Consider the following 18550-nt stretch of genomic DNA (forward strand, 5'->3'; position numbering starts at 1 on the left):
GCGTGAGCAACCTGGGCAACAATATCAATATGCGTCTTTTGTTCAGAGTCGTCGTCGTCGTCGTCGTCGTCCCAGCCGGTCTGCACCACAAACCCGCCCACCCAACCATCAGCCCTGCATCAGCCAACCCTCCCGCTGACAATTGTTCGGCAGCGGAAGTTGATATTCTGGCAAAACGGAAGTGTTGAAGCATCTCAGAGTGCGGGTGCGGTCCCCCCACACATTTTGAATTTCATATTTTCCATTTCATTTTGCCTCTTTTCTTCTCGACGCATAAATTTCCATCTAGCACTGACAGACAAAATGCGGAGCATATGAAAAAGTTTTGCAACAGTCTGAAAGACGACATTCCTGGTCCCGAAGAAGGAACCAGCGCAGGGCCCCCAGACCCATAGCCAATTAAGTCTAATGCGCGGACGTGCAGGCTGCCTTTTGGGCTTCCAGCTTACCTTTAATTGCCGCTGCCCCAGGCAAACGGTAGACGGCAGACAGGCCACAAATGCGGATCGTTGACCAAAAAAAGCAAAGGAGAGAAAGACAATGAATAAAAGGCCAGCGATCAGGCAGGGACTGCAAGACTGGGGAACTAGGGGACTGGGGGACTGGGCGACAGGGCGACTGGGGACTGCGCTTGAGTTCGTTGCTACCAAGAGGTACACCAATCTGCTTCTACTATTTCGCATCGTCGTGGCCGTTGCTCGGAGATCATGGGCACCTTGACTCCGCGCTGGTTCCGTATTGCAGTTGCTACACCAACACACACACACACACACACACACACAGATTGTATAAGAACATTCATACTCGTGAAACAAAGCGAAATCGAAACAGCACAAAAAACAAAAACAAATATAACATTCTATTTTAATTATGCCGGCGGCCTTTAGATTGGCAATTGACGATGATCTGCGTTGAGGTTTTTTTGTTGTTTTTATTGTTTTGTTTTTACTTTTGCGATGTGTGAAATGAAAAGCGGAAAACTGGAAAACCGCACAGCGTCGTCAGACATATGTATGAACATATGTAAATATGTAGATAGAAGGAAGCGAAAGACGCAAAACACCCACCAAGACGGGGAGCAGTGGCACTTGAGGAAGAGGCAATGATACAGGCGAGCAGAGCAGTGCACACAATCAGAGGCAGAGTCAGTGCGCCGCGTGCCGCTTGTTATTTATAGCCATTGAATGCTGCGCTTCTATCAGCAACAGACCAACAGAGCAACAGGGAACCGGGGGAGGGGAAGGTAAAAACGGCGTGTTCATTTGTTGTCTGCTCAAGCTTACGAGCCTTGTACGTGTATACATATGTATACATATAATGCAAAAGCAAAACCAACAACTGATAACACACTCAAATGCACAGAACGATTATAATCGAATTAGAATCGAGTGCGAAGATCGCGGGTCTAAGTGACTCTCGAAAACACAGAACCAAACACAATAAACCGAGTGCTTAGCGTGGCAGCCACGATGTGTTCAGCAGTCCAATCACACAGTACCCATATTCGAAATACACTTGTTGAATAAACCGAACTACCATTTCCATCTAGTTGTTATCATAATCCAATTAACGCTTCATAAACACTACCATTTCTCCATGGGCTACACAAACACTCACTTTAGAACCAAAGAGATTTATTCTTTTAGCCCCTGCTGCAGGTATTTGTCTTCTGCCATTTATTGCAAACAAGTTTGTTGCCAATATTCTTTCGTTTTCAATATTCTTTTCCCGCCACTGCGAAAATCATGTCCGTTCACGACCGAAGTTGTTCGCGTTTTGAACGTAAACAGTAGGGATGTTGAATATATATATATAAACAAGCATAGCATCTTGCCAGAATAGAACACTGATGGGGGTGTAAATTTAAAACTATCTTTGGCGCGCATTCTGTTTCTGAAATTGAAAAGGTACTTATTAATGATTATGAAAGGAAACTTTTTGGGAAAAATAGAATTTGCGGGTTAGTTCTACCAACAGTCAGAAACGGAGGGTCCTGTTTTTCTTGTAGTTATATTTATATTTTAACAAATTTATTCACTTTAATATTTCTTATTTACCTCGATATATCGATGGCGCACAAATAAAATGATATATTTCGCAGAAATACCGATTCATCGCCTGCTCTGCCTATCGCACAACAATACTCGATTTGTTTATATATCAATACCAATCTACTAACGTCTCTATTGTCCTATTTTCGGCAAGAAAATTGTGTTGTGAAATAATAAAAATGACTAAAGTATGCGAGACACCCAACTGCGGCAAAGAGGCGACTCTGCAATGCCCCAGCTGCCTCAAGCTGGGCATCAAGGGCTCCTTTTTTTGCTCGCAGCCCTGCTTCAAAGGTTTCTGGAAGGAACACAAGGCTATTCACGCCTTGGCAGGTACATATGTACATTATGAAATTTATTTAGTCTTAGTGCGCGTTTGAAACAAAATAATGAATAAAATACTTGAACTATTCAATTTAGGTGGAGCACAGAATACCGCGGCTGAGAATGGGGCCTACAACCCGTGGCCACAGTTCAAATTCACCGGCAAGCTGCGTCCGTTCGAACAGACCCCCAAGCGCGCTGTGCCGCTTTCCATTCAGCGACCCGACTACGCTGATCACGTAGAGGGACGGTCGCTCTCGGAGGAGGCCCTGCGAGGCACAACCATCAAGGTGCTGGATGATGAAGAAATTGAGGCCATGCGGGTGGCAGGCCGTCTGGGAAGAGAATGTCTGGACGAGGGAGCCAAGGCTGTGGAGGTTGGCGTCACCACAGACGAGCTGGATCGCCTGGTGCACGAGGCGGCTATTGAGCGAGACTGCTATCCGTCGCCCTTGAACTACTACAACTTTCCCAAATCGTGCTGCACCTCTGTCAACGAGGTGATTTGCCATGGCATCCCTGACAAGCGGCCGCTTGAGGACGGAGATCTGTGCAATATCGATGTTACAGTCTTCCATCATGGGTTCCACGGAGATCTTAATGAGACATTCTTTGTCGGAAATGTCTCGGAGAAGCACAAGAAGTTGGTGCAGGTCACCCACGAGGCCCTGACAAAGGCAATCGAGCTTGTGCGTCCGGGCGTCAAGTATCGCGAAATTGGCAACGTTATTCAGAAGTATGTGACCCCACATGGTTTCAGCGTGGTGCGAAATTACTGCGGCCATGGCATACATCGTGTCTTCCACACAGCACCCAATGTGCCACACTATGCTAGTAAGTTCAGATGTTATTAAGAACCAGATGATAGACGACGAGCTTGACCCTTTTATCTTTTGTAGAAAACTCTACTGTCGGCGTCATGGCCCCTGGACATTGCTTCACAATTGAGCCAATGATATCCATGGGTGTGCGCGAGGCCAAGAGCTGGCCTGATGACTGGACTGCCGTCACCGGCGATGGCCTGTATTCGGCCCAGTTCGAGCAAACTCTTCTAGTGAACAACAATGGCTGTGAGATCCTGACGAAGCGCCGCGAGAACAACGGCCAGCCCTGGTTCATGGACAAGATGTAAAGAAGCAAACATCGTGCCGAGCCACTGCCAATTTGGATTCAAATTCTCATAATTTTGTGGTTTTTACCAGGCTTTAATTTTTACAATAAAATCTACAATTTCTAAATTCTCCGACTAAGTTTACTTTTCGAGCGGTGCATAATTGAGCAGCTTCTCAATCAGATCGACGTGTCCGAGCAACATGCGGCGACAGCAGTAGCGCTTCAGGCCCAGTGCATCCAATGCATCGCTGCAATAAGTGTGTGGGTAGACTTAGATACAGAAAAGGACCCGGAACGCGGTCGAGACTCCACTGGTGGTGTCTGACTTACCCTTCAGTGTATTCCGCCTGCAGCAGACCCAGATACGACTCCCACTTGTTGCCGATGACTTTTCCACAAGTGAAGCAACGAATTGGAATAATCATTTTGTCTTTTAAGCTTTGTTTTCGTCAATTTAAAAATTAAAACAAAAAAATTGCACGCGAGTCGAAATGTGTTTTTTATTTTTGGTATTTAATCGCTACTGCGAAGGGGATGTTGCTATCGATTGTTTGTTGCTATCGATGGTTGTTGATGAGGGCATGCAAGGTGTTGCATTGGAAATGTTCTTATAATTTAAACGATATGATACTTACTTAAGAAGCGTGGTCGTGTTTAAGAGTATAACATATTATATAGTAGTGAAATGTCATTTAATGGATTGATGTGTAAGTGTAAAGAGTAGGAACAACAGAAGGTTGCTCCTCAAAATGACTTCCGATGGCTCTGAGTTAACCCAGGCTCTTCAGAGCCTTTAAGGCGCCTTGACTATCACAGATAATTACAGTTTTACTGTGTCTTTTTATATTCGACATCTTTACTGCCTCTAATATACCTACAAGCTCTGCAAAAACAGAACTATTTTCAGTAGCTATTGCCACTAGGGTAATCTAGGATACCTATACTATTGCCACTATCGTTGTTTTCCCAGCCCTAGTTTCCGGCAGAGCTATCGATAAAATATACCGACAGACCCTCGGAAATATACCGAAATATATTAATATACCATTTAATTTTCAAAATATACTGTAAATATACCGTAAATCTTAAATCATTTTCCTCGATTTTGATGTTCTATTTCATATTACTAGCTAGTTAGGAGCCTACGCGATAAAACTATAATTTTATCCCATTTATCATTCAATTCTCCACAGCAATGTCTGTTATCAAACGTATGTTAACAGAGATGAGCCCTGTTAACTTATATCATTGAAAATAAGCGCGCACAACTAAAGTACAAGATAAATTCAATTTGTCATTCAGAAAATTTCAAAAAGCAAAATCGATAAAGGGAAACGGAGTGCACCGCGTGGTTTATTTGTTGAATAAATTCTGAATCGATTTGAATAAATTAATGATTATATTTATTTAACTACCGACTGCTCGCTTTATGAATGCATTTATACAAATGAGTGTGTAGAATAAATATTTGAACAGCGTCGAAGCCTAATGCCATAACAACAAAAAACTATGTACTGCCGGCAATGTGGTGCTCGCCGGCAACTTCTACGGAGGTGGATACCTCAAATAAATCTTTGGCTGACTCTGCCTCGCTGTCGGTCGATCCCAGATTGTGCACATCCTCCACGGTGCCTTTCTTCAGATCGTCCGATCGTTTTTGCAGGCGCTGCACAAGGGAAAATATTCAGAGTTTCAGTATTTCTTTCAGATTTTCGGGGATTTTCTTACCGATTCGGACGCTGCCTCCTCGTCTGGCACAAAGATGCGCAGCGGCGTGTTGCTGCCTAGCTGTTGCTGCACCAGTCGCTGATGCTCCTCGAAGGCCGTTGCAGCAGGATCCTGGGCGGGCTGCGGGTGATGTTGGACAGGCTGCTGAAGTTGTTGATGTTGCTGCTGCAGTTGCACCAGCTGCAATTGTTGCTGCTGCTGTTGATTTTGCAAGTGCTGCTCCTCGGCCTGGGCTTTCAGCTCTTCGAACTGCAGCTGCTGCTGATGCTGGGCATGAGCCTGAGCCCTCAGATCCTCCAGATGCTGATTTTGCTGATGCTGCGCATGAGCCTGCGCCCTCAGCTCCTCCAAATGCTGATTTTGCTGTTGCTGGGCTTGAGCCTGCGCCCTCAGCTCCTCCAGATGCTGCTGTTGTTGCTGCTGTTGCTCTTGCTGCCGCTGAGCATGGGCCCTCAGTTCCTCTAGATGAAACTGTTGTTGTTGCTGCTGTTCCAGAGCTTGGGCGTTGAGCTCATCGAGGTGATATTGTTGCTGCTTTTGCAGCTCCAGGGCTGCGTGCTCGGTCTCCAGCTGCTGACGGCGGGCCTCCTCCTCTGCATAGGCCTGGAGCAATTGCGAGGAATCGTGCGGGTGTCCATAGTAGTTGGACACCACAAAGCCTCCCTCTGGAGCCGTGGACGTCACCGCCGCGGCCACATTAGGCAAATGGAAGGAAGCCGTCTCGTAGGCACTTTCGACAGGCTCACCCAGAGCCGGGGCAGCAATCAGAGCTGCGTATTGCGGCGCCGAGTCCAGCACGGGGTGAATGTTGTGATGCGGATCCTTGGCTGCCTGCAGTATCTGCCCATTGCTTGCCACCTCTTGGGTCAGATCCGCGTTCACGTAGCCAGCCTCGAGCACATGCTCGGCGCTGGGCTTGAAGAGCTGTTGCTTGTGCTGCGTGTACAGCTGATTCGACTGGGTCACCAAATAGGTGGGATTGTAGATGGGAATGTGGGCGGCGGAAATGGAGGCGGCAAGGAAGGGTTGCAACTGCTGGGTCTGCTGGGCGTACTGGACGGGATAGATCTCCGGAGCCGACTGAGCGGCTGCCTGGGCTCCCACAATCTGCACCAGTGGCTGGGCGGGAAGATGATTACTCTGGACATCTGATGGCAGAGGCTTGCTGTTGCTCGGGGTATTGAAGGTCTCAGTGGCGGGCCGAATCTTTGAGGTGGGCAGCGAGGGATCTGGATCTGGGGCAAAGAGTTTCTGCGAGCCCGAAATGGGATCGCGGATGGTTTGATCATTTGTCTCTTCCTCATGCACATTGTAACCCGGTGCCAGGTATGTCTGAGGGCGTGCGGAGGGGGGAGGGGACTGGGAAGTGTGCTGTGGGGGAAGGTAAGAAGTTGCGAAATGTCCGCCATCGTCCAGCTCCAAGTGATTGTCGTGCACGGCCAAATTCGGTGCGGGTACCGTGTAAATGGGTGCAAAGTGCTCAGTATTGAAATTGTTGTGCGTGTCCAGCTGTAGGGGGATTTGGCATGTGCATGCGTGTAGTGGTTGCTTGTGTCTGTGTCGTATATCAATCAAATCCTCAAAAGCAGGCATCGAAATTGACTCCTGCTTTTGGAACTATGATCTTCTCAACTTACCGGCAAGGTCTGCAACTCGCTGTAAGACACAGCCGTTGGTTTCTCAAACTTGAAGGGCTTCTCGTACCCGAAGGTCGGCTTCGCCTTTGGCTTCGAGTTGTTCAGCTTGATCTTCAGAGGCTTGCGCATTGCACTGGCGGGCTTTAGGTAGACGGGAGCGCTTAACTTGATGGGTCGAGGTCCTCGAAGATGCTGGTGCTGATGCTGATGCTGTGGCACGTGCAGGACGTGAGGATGACTATGCAGGTGGGCATGCGAATGGGGGTGCTGCAAGACATGCGGATGGATGGCATGTGCGTGTGCCAAATGCTGATGAGTTGCATGGCTGTGTGGGTGGCCGGGACGACCCTTCAATACCAGTGGCACCGGCTGATCGCTGCGTATCTGTACGACCAGTGTGCGCTGCTTTCCCGACGCACCTCCCAAACCTCCAGCCGCAGGCCGAGACAACTGCTTGGCGCTCTTTGGCGGCCAATTGCCGTAGACGAGTGGACGCTGATTTCCACTGTGCTGCGACTGCGGCTCACAATTGGCCAGCGTCAAGAGGAGCGCAAAGAGAATGAAAGGCTGGATAGATGGTAGTGAAAATGTCAAATAACATTAAATCAACAAAAGTTAATTATTTTACGAGTGCATCGACAAAAACATTAAAAGAAATAAAAACTTTCTAAGCTCCACCATGGAGGGGAACCAGGGGGAGGGCCGTGTAATCGTTGGACAGTAACAAAAAAACTGTAATGGCTTTAATTTGAACAAATTGGCGGTTTTCTAAAATTTTATCACGTCCCCTGACGCTGACTACTTAACCAAAAGCTGCTTAAGCAAACGAGCCATCGAGTATTTTTATTTATATATGTATGTATGTATGTACATATATGAATAAATATTTATAAATGTACACATGTGTGTCTATGCCATAATAACATTGTCCATTTTCCCCGATTCGCCATTACCTGATTAAACTTTCAATCCGCCTTGCCGTAGAATGAAAGTGAAAAGTCGAATATTGATATGTATTGGTTCTGTATTTGTTACGCTGATATTTTGTTTGACTTGGCTTGTTGGGTATATAAGGCTTGGTGACTCGGCTTGTAATGCTGTGATTGAAGTGATTGCATTTGGGAATATGAACAGTGAAGTATCTGCTCCTTGTGAAGGAACAAACCCTGTACTGAGTCATGGATGGCTCCAAGAAATAATTCATTGGATCAAATACAGACACTTTTTAATCAACATATACATTTTGACCTCATTCCAAGAAAATTGTTTTACTTTTTACCAATACTGCATTCGAGACCCATAATAATTCTCTTTAAAGTCAATAGCAGTACATGAACTTTGTTTCTGCTTGGTTACTTTTTGGTCGTGCTTCATCAAAGTGGAAGTCGGTAATTTGATGGCAACCACTGCATATACCAATTTCACTTGACCAGCCCAGCCACTGCAGAGGAGCAGACGGAGAAGGAGGAGAGGGAGGAGTAGGCAATGACAATGACAATGTTGTGTGCCGTTAGCCAGACGTCAATCAACGGGTGAAATGCCTAACAGATACCAATACGCATATATACATATGCATACGTACACATGTGGTTATCGATTACGTGCTGAGTTTGCTTAATCGCAAGCTGAGACGGACTGTGACTTGGAGACAGAGACAGAGATAGGTGTAATTGGGACGAAATTGTTGCCTTATTGTTTATCGAGTGGTTGGTTAGTTTGTCGCCTTTAAATACAATATGCATAATAATATGCAAATGCATGTTGCAGGCCTGGCTGGTGAATGAACTGAAGCAAGGAGACGGATGCTTGGATTGGTCACCGTGTTGGCAACGTGTTTGAATGAAAGTCAAAATATTGACATTGGATTGCACTTAATTTCGAGTTTCCTTGGGCCGTACTGGGCTTGGCCCGGCTGGGACATTGAACTTGACAAAGGATTGGGCCGTTAGGCATAAACGGAACTATTGATCAGCAGCCTGTCACAAGCAGCGCAGTAGCAGCGAGTCCACAAACAACAGTTTGGTTAACCCAAATTACAACTTGAATTGCAACTTTTATTTTAGCGGTAAGCATTTTATTTTCAAGCCCGCTGCACATTGAGGCAAAGTCAGGCAAGCAGTGACTGTAATTGGTGCACGTAAAGCGATCCATTGTCTAGCTTGCTCTGGCAAGTCCAACTTCAGATGCCGCAGCCACTGCCACTGGCTCAGCGAAACCTGGCGCATCAAGTGCTCTCATTGCAAATGAAAGTACGCCAGTTGCCGGCCACACCACAATTTGTCAAATATTCAATTCAATTGCAGATGCGGCGGCATTGTCTGGTAATTGGATTTGAAGGTGAAGGTGAGGTTGCTGATGAGTGTCGATCAAATGAGAGTCGTTGCACGCTGAGTGATCCAAGAGTAGCGAAGTGATGTGCCATTCAAATTACATTCAATATATTATTATGCACAGTGAGAGATTTTTTTAATTATCGCTAATTGCGGACAACAAACTCGAGATCACTGTGTGCGATTTACTTACCCTCATCTTGGTTTGGATTAGTGGCGTTGGATTTTAGTTGGCTTGTCGGAAGATGTTGGGGTTTATGATGTTTCCGTTTTTGTAGAAAGCTCTGGGCAATAGTTGACTGACTTTCGGCTTCTTCTAAGCCTCAAGCAGTAAGTAGATGAAGATCAAAATGGCAATTAAGTATATAATCACATCAATTAACTTCATGTCAGCGTCCGCCGCGGCGCTTTCTTCAGTACCAATTGCACGCACAGAATTCCAGAGATAGCCAGAGACGGCGACGTCTGCACTTGTTCAAGTCGCGAAGACAACTGAATCGGAGTCGGCAGTGGAGTCCGGACTAAAACCATGTGCTGACGATCCATCCACTGGAAGCCCACGTAGCGGAGTCGCATTGGAAATGCGCACCGCAAAGAAAGTGGTCGGATTTTCATGCGTCTTCGTCTACACCGCTGCCGGTGCAGAAAACTTGTTTGCGTCGATGGCCCAGCCTTAGCACGCGACCAACGAGCAACATGAATTGGCCAACAAGTGGCCAAGACTGCTGCCACTCATTTAAGCCACAATGGAAGCGCAAACGAAAGTGTTTTGCCACGGACTGTTCTTGCCCGGCGAAAGAAAGAAACAAAAGACTTAGGCAACGAACTCGTTGTCTCTCAGCAGTTGCTCTTTACCTTAAAAAGCAATGCAGACCAGGCGCACATGAGCAGAAGAAGGCATCGCTGCAACCAGTGCACTGCCTGCCACCTGTTCCCACTGTGGCAGTGGAAGCAGATCCAATCAGGAGCAAAGTCAGAGATTGACATTACGAAATGTGGCAACCACAGTGGGCACTGACTGTACTAGTGTCAATTATAATTGAAGTCAATCCCTATTTAGAGTTAGTTACTACGCTTATCAATATTTGTTGACGGGTATGACCCTCCTAGTCACACAAGGCCCCTTGATAATGATAATGAGCCCTCAACCAGACGCTTATGAAACATACCCGTGCGTAAGTGGTTAAATTTTATGCAGGGCGCAACCACCAATTTCTAAACCCAAATGGTCATTGGAATTTAACTGCGTTCGCCCTGCCATTTGTGGGTCAAAATGGTCTCTTGGGCAGCCCAAAGTTTTGGCCATAACTCAAAATTTCACTTTTCATAAGCCTGTGATTCAGATTTTTTGTTACATCGTTTTTTGTTTTGTCAGTATTAATATTTTATTTTGAAATATTATTTTTAACAAGGTTTTTTAAACATTAACAACATAATATTATTATTATACCTTTTATTTTATACATTTATCATTTTTTTTTCTTGTTTTTCCTCTTCTCATTTTAGACAAATGTTTAAAATTACCTTTTTAGCGTTTTAATTTTTATTTAAACATTTTTTATATTTTTTGTGGCTGTTTTTAACTAAACTAATTGTCATTATGCGCGTTCTGCTCTGATTTCGATTTATTTATATTTGGTTTTTAATATTCATTTAATAATTTGTTTATCGCCTTTTACGTTTTCTGTTTTAGTTTTAGGTCTACATTTAAGTTTACGTTCTTCCGATCGGTTTTCCTTGTGTAAATATATTTATATAAATAGCAAGTAAAAACTAAAAAAAAGTAACTACGGTAATGTTGTACATAATGTGATTGGTATTTGGTTTCTTTTATTTATACATTTTGTAATGCATTATGGATTATGTGAAAGTGCCGCAAAATTATAAAAATATTTTTCGGTTTTGCCATTTTGTATGTAATTGCTATTTGTAAATTAATTATGATATTTATTTTAAATATCTTTATGCCCTTAAAAAATGAATTTGTTTCAATTGCCGCTTAAACGTGTAAAATTATCGTTTTAACCTTTTGTTAGTATTTTTTTGTTTGTTTTTTCTTAGCTGCAAACGTTGATTCTATACAAAAAATCTAACTACAGTAAAATGCTGCATAGCTTCACATTTACGAGTATGATAATATATATATTTTTATATATACTTTTTTTGCATTTTTATTCACCAATTTTCTATAAAAAGTTTGCTCTTACATTTAGTTATACAGCATTGAATAGTTTTATGCGATTTAATAAATATATATGTATGTATGTGTCTGTATTTAGCTTTTTTGGTGAACAAAGCTGCTGAGAACTTGTCGATGAAGCGAAGTGGAAAAGTTTTCGAACTTTATTCAATTTTAAATGTAAATGGCAAAGGCAGCTTTGTCGAAGAGTTTTTTCATCGATATTTGCTTAGGGTTAATTTTGTTATGTTATCAAGAAGCTTTTGGGTAGGCTTTGGGTATGTTTCTGAATAGTTTGTGGTATATTAGTTGTTTTCCTATTGATCTGCTATAGCGTAAACATGATTTTATCAAGTTTCACAACATCGAGAGTTCATTTTGTTCTTGTTGTTGGGGTCTTCGCTGTTGTGTTTGTGTAGGTGTGTGTTTTGTGTGTGTTCTTGTGTGGCTTGGTGTGTATTTGTGTATGAGTATGTGAAATTTCTATAAATGTAATGCCTAGTTTTTCATTTAAAAATTATGTTTAACTTTTGGGTTTTCGCTACTCCTCTCGCTGGTTGTCTATCTCTTGTTAATTTAGGATTGCAAATGCGGTTGTTGTTAATCGATTTAATGTTTAGTTTTAATTTTAGCATTAACAATAATGAACTTCTTGCCACGATATCTAGTCGTCTTATGTTTTATGCTAAGCTATGCTATGCTCTTCATTCGTTAACATTTACACCTGACTAATCCTTTTACCTTTACTTTAACGTTTACTTTAAATGAAGTTGAAATGTTTTCTCACATTGCACGGCTACATACACGTTTACATCAATTTCGAAGGCGCATAATATTCACATATTTATTTAAGTTTACGTTCTGGGTAAGCCTACACAAAATTCCCCTACAAATCAGATACAAAACAAAAATGAACTCGTTAATCTCATTCACTTATTTCCCTTACGATCTCCCATTTGGTTTCTGATGTATTAATTTTAAAAGCTCGAATTCGTTTTACTTAAATTTGTTATTGGCTAATCATGGGTGGAAACAAACCTAATCATTGTATGCTGCTGCTCTGTGCCGTGTTCTTGTTACGCTTTTGGTATTGTGTTACCCATTTAATCGGATGAATGCTGTCTGCTTTTGGTTGGCTGATCTACATTTAATGTGATTTCTATACGCTTTGGCAGTGTTTATCATTTGAACAAATTACAATTATATGGTACCGAAAACTGGTTGCACAACGAAACGATAACATATCCGAGATACTATCTGGAGTTACTTAATATATTTACATGCTATGTACAAAAAACAGAGCGTTACCCTTTTGGCGGCTCGAGCGCAGGTGCGTGAAAGTTATAGAATTGTAGAACTACAGATCGGAGAAGGAGAAAAGTCTGAGAAAAACAGAACACAGAACGTACGTTGTCGTCCTTCGATTTGATTTACCGATTGTATCTATCAAAAATTGTTTAGAACACCACAGATGCTGCTCGTAAATCGCTGGTAAAAAGCGCGCACATTCACATACACTAAAAAATATTACTAACTACATTTTCATCAACTGATCGTGGCACTCTATACCCCTAGGTATAGGTGTACTCTAGATTTGATAATGATTTGAATGCGCTACTTACAGTATTTGGTTTTGAGTATTTTGTGTGTATTTGTTGGTGAAGATGTGAGTGTGAAAAGTTTCTGAATTTTGAATTAGCAAAGTTGTAGTATGTCCCACATGGAGTTGACATGTTAAGTCGAGTTAAAAAGCATTACTTATGTGTTATTCTTGTAGCTTCTTGCTTGGGTAGTGGTTCCATTCGTGGTTATCCTTTGCTGAAACAACCTTGCTTTACTCTAGCTTTCCCTGCTTTCTAGCTTTAATAAAATGTCGTATTCGAGCCGAGCTTTGTATTTGTAGTTGCATTTGCTTTAAGTGTACGAATTAGCTAGCTGATTGTTGGCCTTTAATAGTCGCTAATCATTATTTGTGTTTAGTTATACCTTTAAAGTTAAATGTTTTTCAGTATGACTCGCTCTATATAAATCATTTTGCGCATGCTCAGAAACTTCTAAATGCAGTTTTTGAATTTGTATGCAGGCACAACAATTCGTTTTAGCCTTTTCGCCCTGTATGCAGACATGGATACAGGATACAAAATGCCCGATATATCATCTCTACCTATGCTCGCATCTGTAACTGGTTGATTTTCTATGTGTGTTAAGTATAAATTGTTGCGTAATTACTGCTGCTAGACTGCACTGCAGCTTAGAGAAAGACTCTGATACAGTTGTTGGTGTCGGTGAAAGTACATAGATTGTGTTTTGTGTTTCGTTTAGTACTTAGACTTAGTATTAGTTGTAGCTTGTGCCAATCGATCTTGTCTGGTCGATTGGCCGTTTTCCTTGTTTAATGTGTAGCTTACCTCACTAATGGTTCCCAATTGCTTACGTCACACCATTGAGATGGATTTTCGTTTAGAATTGTTCAATTAATTCTTATGCAATGATAGCGCCATGAAGTGAACTCAAATGTAAATCAAAATGACATGAAATTAGTGAGTAAATATGTGAATTCAAATTTAAATGTAAATGTTAGTGTAAATGATTGTTTAACGAACTCATATATAAATACATACCCATTGATATAACTAATGATTGTTGCTTCAATAACTAAATCGAGCTGGGATTGATTGGTATCCAAATCATAAACTCAACGCATAAACAAGAATATTTTATTGAGGCACAGTAAAGATTACAAAATAAAAAGAATAATAATAAATTGTGTGGCAGATAAACCAATAAAGAATAGGAAAGGTGGTAAAATTATAAATAATTACATAGAATAGAGAATATATATGTTAATTTCAAGGTTCTAAAAAGGCATACGGAATGATGTGGGAAGCAATCAGTTGGCAATTGAACGATGGATAACGGAGATGATGTTCTGGCTCTCCTGATCTGAATTAATTCCCTTAATATATGTGAAGGCAGGCGGCGCTACCGTTGACGTTACAGTTGCAGTTGCAGTTGCGCTTGCGTTGGCTCGTTCGGGCTGTCTCTTGATTGTTATTTGGGATGGACAAAGTACATCGCGTCGCATGCCTCCACACACATAAAGGGACAGAGCAACACACTTTCTGGCCCCCAGGTTTTGTAGGGTATTTCTAACTAGTTAACGCTTTTGATTTCAGTTTTGTACATGGTACAATATACATACAAATATTTCTTTGTCGGGGTTTGTTTGTGAATCGAATCTTATGCCAATAGTTTTGTATAAAAGTGCCAGAAATGCGATGCTCTGCATTCAATGATCGTCTCCACCGTTCAAATGTACGAATAAGGACCATCAGTTAAGGCGCTACACAGTAACAATCAAGAGTTATCATCCTTATTGGAGCCGCCCCCACCGACCCCGGAGCCTTGTGTGTTGGTGCCGCGTCCGCCGGCGGGTGCTCGTACCGCTGGCGGCTTGTACTCCAGCCCCGGATCGAATTGCATTAAAACGAATACCTGGAATGTGTCAATATATGTAGATATTTATTTCTGATCGAAGGATCATTGCTGGTGGAGCTGCTGCCGTACCTGATCTGTTGGCAGTAGTGAAAAGTCATCGGGTGGGTTGGTTATTACATATCGTTTGCTGCTCGCATCACAACTGGAGCTGGTGTCTCGGAACCGGTACAGACCAATGCACAGCATGCCGTACGACTTGAGGGCGGCCACAAACAGATCCCCGTACTTGCCGCATTCCCCAAACTGCGCCAGCGGGCCATCATATAGCGATATCTGGCCAACTCGACATCTTTGGAGTATAACCATTACTTTTAGTTCGTAATATAAAAGGAAAGAGTAATGGAAAGCTTACCTGTCGCGATTACTCAGACTTTCCACGGTGCTGTAGCCACCGCGCAGGCCGGCTCCCTCGGCCAGAATCAACTCCAGCTCGGGTGTGGCTCCGCCCGTAATCAGTGAGCGGATCAGCGTTAAGGCGTTTTGATTGAAGTATGTCTGGGCAAGGGTAAGATTAAGAATAAAATATCAAGTGTTTCGGGTCAAGGTCAGGAGACAGTGGCTAAGGGTATTTAAGGAATCAGAATCAAGGCTAGAAGCGAGACATTACCGTGGACATCAGTGAGTCTAACACACTCACAGCGAAGGCTGTGCCGCAGGCAAAGGGCTGCGTCAGATACAGCTCTGTATCTGGATCATCGTCGTCGTCTTGATCGAGAAACTGCACGTTACTATCATTGACCAGTTCTTTAAACGACAACCAACAACAAAACACACACAAGTGTGTGTAAAATTAGTAAAGCGCACACCTCAACAGTATCGGAGGCGGGTGAGGCTGGCCAGGACAGAGAATTTGTTATACCCCAGATCCGCCCAACTGTGGACCTGGCCAGCCTCACATTCGTTCGGTCGTTCGCAAACTCGGCCAACTTAGTGCGATGCAGTTTACCTGTAATCATGGGCACATTGGCGCCATAAACTGAGCCGCGACGCTGCAGCACAATCGGGCTGCCAGCGGCCGCGCTCAGGTTGTCGAATTCTGGGCCGCGCTGGCTGAGCACGCCGATCGTGTCATCGAAGGTCATGGCCTTGATGTTGAGCGAGGCGAGGATGGCCTCCTTGTCGGCCAGCGTGGGATCATCGTTGCTAGGAACTTTGGCCGACAGTATGCAGCACATATCACACAGATTGACGTTGACCGCCCGTAGGTCGGCACGACTCAGTGGCGAGCCATTGAGCACCGATATCTTGGGCAGGTTTTGCAGCATTTTCCACTCGCGCCGAATGTAATCCACCGATCCTACTATCACCACATGCTTCAGCTCGTGGTAGTGGAAATTGGACGCCCGCAAGGGCATCACCAGATTCCTCAGACCGATCAGCGGCGAGTCGGGATCGGCGAACAGACAGACGACCACATGACCATTCAGCACTGTCATGGCCGCCTGGTTGCGATCCTGCACATCAGAATATGAGAATATGTAGGATGATTCAACCTTTGCCGTGTGTTTCGATTGGATCTTACCAGTATGCAGTCTTCTAAGCTCTTTGCCGGACTCCAGTGGAACATGCCCGTCGAGTCATACTTCATTTCGGTCTTCTCGAAATCAAAGTCCTTTGACTGGTCGTCCGCTATTCCGGCGGGCAATGAAACGCCGCCATTTTGATTCTGAGTACCCGTGCCGGAGCTGCGACTCGTCGGCCTAGAGTCAAGTAAATCGATAGAGAATTGGTTTAGCCATGACGGTCTGTGCTGTTGCGCTTTGTAATCGCTTCGATCATAATGGGATTTGATTTCAGTTCTTATCAACTTTTGACTTGCATATGCAGATTATCAACCAATTCAAAAACAAACGCTACATCCAAATGCAAAAGTGTTCCTTGGAAACGCTACGAGTACGTGTTTCGTTCAAAAAAATGATGTGAATACTTCAATACGAGTACAAGTACTTGGAGCATATTGAATTAAAAATGTGTTCTCAAGATACGTACGATAGTTAAAGATAGAGAGTTTACGTTTACATAGATAGATAGATAGTTACGATAGTTAAAAGATAGATAGAGTACGAGATAGAGAAGAGCTTGTGCTAATAACAAAAGTCTCGAAATGAATGCGAACAAGAATATGAATACGAATCAAAATCAATCGTTCAACTACTCAAAACTCTTCCACTGCCATCCGACGTAGGGGAGGTTGTCGATCGGTAAATTTTGGGTGTTCTACGTGGTTGGCAATCTCCCTCTTGGTGTGTGATGTTGATTCAGGTGTACGGCATGCGCGAGGGAGATGCCCAAAACGATCCATCAGCCTCCCCGTCCGCAGGACTCTGCAGTCAATATGCAAGTATACTACAGTAATTGAATGCTGTTCGTAATTTTTAAAGAAAAGAGAAAAAGTAATGGAAAGTATATGGTACACATGTGCAGGATGAACACGAGAAAACACGCACAACAAATAGTTCGACATATAGATATATATTTCAAATGATCAGAGAAGGCGAGAGAGAGAGAGAGAGATAGAGAGCGATTTTATGTTTTATCCGGTCTTAGAACATCTCAGCATACGATTTACAAAAGAGCTAAATGGCTTGAAAATATTTTATTGACGTTTTCGCCAATAGAGATACCTTTGCTTTAAAGGGTATGTTATAGCTCAAACTATATCCAGTTTTGGTTGGATCGTACTTTCAGTTTACCCGGCCAAAACTTCTTTGACAATGTTCACTCTAACTGTTACTAAGTACATACATACATGTGTACATACATACATACATATTTACATATGTATGTACAAGATATATTCTTCAATGCCTTCAATTGAAACACATGGAAAATAATATATAGTTCTGTTCCGAAGAAGAAAAAGCGTTCGAAATGGCTATTCACACATTGAATTATTAGTTATGTATTAGTAGTTAGCATGAAATTATTTGAGTACAGTTAGAAGTTACTGGCACAAAACACTGCAGATAGGATAGCTGGGCCAGATGATTGATGTTAGTAGACAAAATGTTTGAAAATGTTATGAGATTGTTAATGCTGGGCTCGTGTGAAGATGCAGAAATATTTATGGGATGGGTCATACACACACTCAAGAATAGACATACATACATATTAACAGAGAAATCTATAGACACGCACATTCATACAGACATTCACGCATACAGATACAGATACAAATACAGAAGACAGCGACATGACAATAACGACACAAGTTTAGTTGGTATTTCGTTAATTTTAGTACGAATATTTGATGGAATGGCATAGCTTTTCAATCAATCAATATCAAAACGAGTATCAATCAATGTGTGTTAAACAAAATGCGCATAAAATGTAGTTAGAATAAGTATTAACGAATACTAAGTTATAGTTTAAAAAAGGCTTTGGCTTTTTTAGTAGTTTTTGTAAGTTAAATTTCTAGGAAATTATGGACGCATACATGAGCTTTTTAACTTCGTAAGCAAGTTGATAGCCCGCATAAGGGTTAGCATCATTCTCTGGTGGCCTGAAACAAAATGTTGTTCGTTTTTATACATTTAGACTGGTTAAAAGTTCGAGTAATTATTGTGTTTTGGTTTGTTTGATTTGGTTTTGTTTCGGTTTCGTTTTTGTTGAGTGAGTGATAGAGACAGTTAGTGGTGGTGTTAGAGTTAGTTAGTTAGAGAGCATTTACATATGTACGAGAGACTTATT

General features: G+C 42.8%; 5 protein-coding genes across 48 annotated transcripts in view; 1 reads left to right on the forward strand and 4 right to left on the reverse strand.

Annotated features, from left to right (window-relative positions):
• Positions 1 to 1776, reverse strand: part of LOC117896630 (dorsal-ventral patterning protein tolloid) — a 28072-nt gene extending 26296 nt beyond the window's left edge. For all 4 annotated transcript variants that reach the window (XM_034805073.1, XM_034805072.1, XM_034805074.1 and 1 more), the window contains exon 1: positions 1618 to 1776. The gene's annotated coding sequence lies outside the window, so the exon portion shown is untranslated. The remainder of the gene's footprint in view (positions 1 to 1617) is intronic.
• Positions 1777 to 2171: 395 nt separating this feature from the next.
• Positions 2172 to 3616, forward strand: LOC117897797 (methionine aminopeptidase 1). The gene is made up of 3 exons (XM_034806847.1): positions 2172 to 2384; positions 2472 to 3209; positions 3275 to 3616. Exons 1-3 carry the CDS (start codon positions 2231 to 2233, stop codon positions 3505 to 3507), a joined length of 1125 nt encoding a protein of 374 aa, XP_034662738.1. The 5' UTR covers positions 2172 to 2230; the 3' UTR covers positions 3508 to 3616.
• Positions 3557 to 4005, reverse strand: LOC117897798 (DNA-directed RNA polymerases I, II, and III subunit RPABC5). Its single transcript, XM_034806848.1, has 2 exons — positions 3819 to 4005; positions 3557 to 3736 (listed from the first exon to the last, which is right to left on the reverse strand). The coding sequence occupies exons 1-2, from the start codon at positions 3911 to 3913 to the stop codon at positions 3628 to 3630; spliced, it is 204 nt and encodes a 67-aa protein (XP_034662739.1). The 5' UTR covers positions 3914 to 4005; the 3' UTR covers positions 3557 to 3627.
• A 900-nt stretch (positions 4006 to 4905) lies between these two features.
• Positions 4906 to 9673, reverse strand: LOC117896686 (bromodomain-containing protein DDB_G0280777). The gene is made up of 4 exons (XM_034805137.1): positions 9377 to 9673; positions 6854 to 7420; positions 5217 to 6725; positions 4906 to 5154 (listed from the first exon to the last, which is right to left on the reverse strand). Exons 1-4 carry the CDS (start codon positions 9380 to 9382, stop codon positions 4996 to 4998), a joined length of 2241 nt encoding a protein of 746 aa, XP_034661028.1. The 5' UTR covers positions 9383 to 9673; the 3' UTR covers positions 4906 to 4995.
• A 1800-nt stretch (positions 9674 to 11473) lies between these two features.
• LOC117899152 (calcium-activated potassium channel slowpoke) overlaps positions 11474 to 18550 on the reverse strand; it is a 47068-nt gene continuing 39991 nt past the window's right edge. For 24 of the 41 annotated variants that reach the window (XM_034808979.1, XM_034808967.1, XM_034808974.1 and 21 more), the window contains 7 exons: positions 18297 to 18362; positions 16383 to 16560; positions 15807 to 16314; positions 15468 to 15604; positions 15213 to 15355; positions 14930 to 15149; positions 11474 to 14857 (listed from right to left, as the gene is read on the reverse strand). In XM_034808979.1, coding sequence (XP_034664870.1) covers positions 14720 to 14857; positions 14930 to 15149; positions 15213 to 15355; positions 15468 to 15604; positions 15807 to 16314; positions 16383 to 16560; positions 18297 to 18362 — 1390 coding nt within the window. In that variant the 3' untranslated portion in view covers positions 11474 to 14719. The remainder of the gene's footprint in view (positions 14858 to 14929; positions 15150 to 15212; positions 15356 to 15467; positions 15605 to 15806; positions 16315 to 16382; positions 16561 to 18296; positions 18363 to 18550) is intronic. The other 17 variants (XM_034808980.1, XM_034809004.1, XM_034808986.1 and 14 more) reach the window with 3 other exon arrangements.

Source organism: Drosophila subobscura, chromosome O, assembly GCF_008121235.1.
Source record: "Drosophila subobscura isolate 14011-0131.10 chromosome O, UCBerk_Dsub_1.0, whole genome shotgun sequence".
NCBI lineage: Eukaryota > Metazoa > Arthropoda > Insecta > Diptera > Drosophilidae > Drosophila > Drosophila subobscura.

Coding starts and splice junctions, on each gene's coding strand:
- LOC117897798 (XM_034806848.1), bottom strand. CDS start 3,913: ATGATTATTCCAATTCGTTGCTTCACTTGTGGAAAAGTCATCGGCAAC. Junction 3,737..3,818: donor CAGGCGGAATACACTGAAGG/GTAAGTCAGACA, acceptor CACTTATTGCAG/CGATGCATTGGATGCACTGG.
- LOC117897797 (XM_034806847.1), top strand. CDS start 2,231: ATGACTAAAGTATGCGAGACACCCAACTGCGGCAAAGAGGCGACTCTG. Junction 2,385..2,471: donor GGCTATTCACGCCTTGGCAG/GTACATATGTAC, acceptor TATTCAATTTAG/GTGGAGCACAGAATACCGCG. Junction 3,210..3,274: donor CAATGTGCCACACTATGCTA/GTAAGTTCAGAT, acceptor TATCTTTTGTAG/AAAACTCTACTGTCGGCGTC.
- LOC117896686 (XM_034805137.1), bottom strand. Junction 6,726..6,853: donor GCGAGTTGCAGACCTTGCCG/GTAAGTTGAGAA, acceptor ATCCCCCTACAG/CTGGACACGCACAACAATTT. Junction 5,155..5,216: donor AGGAGGCAGCGTCCGAATCG/GTAAGAAAATCC, acceptor TCCCTTGTGCAG/CGCCTGCAAAAACGATCGGA.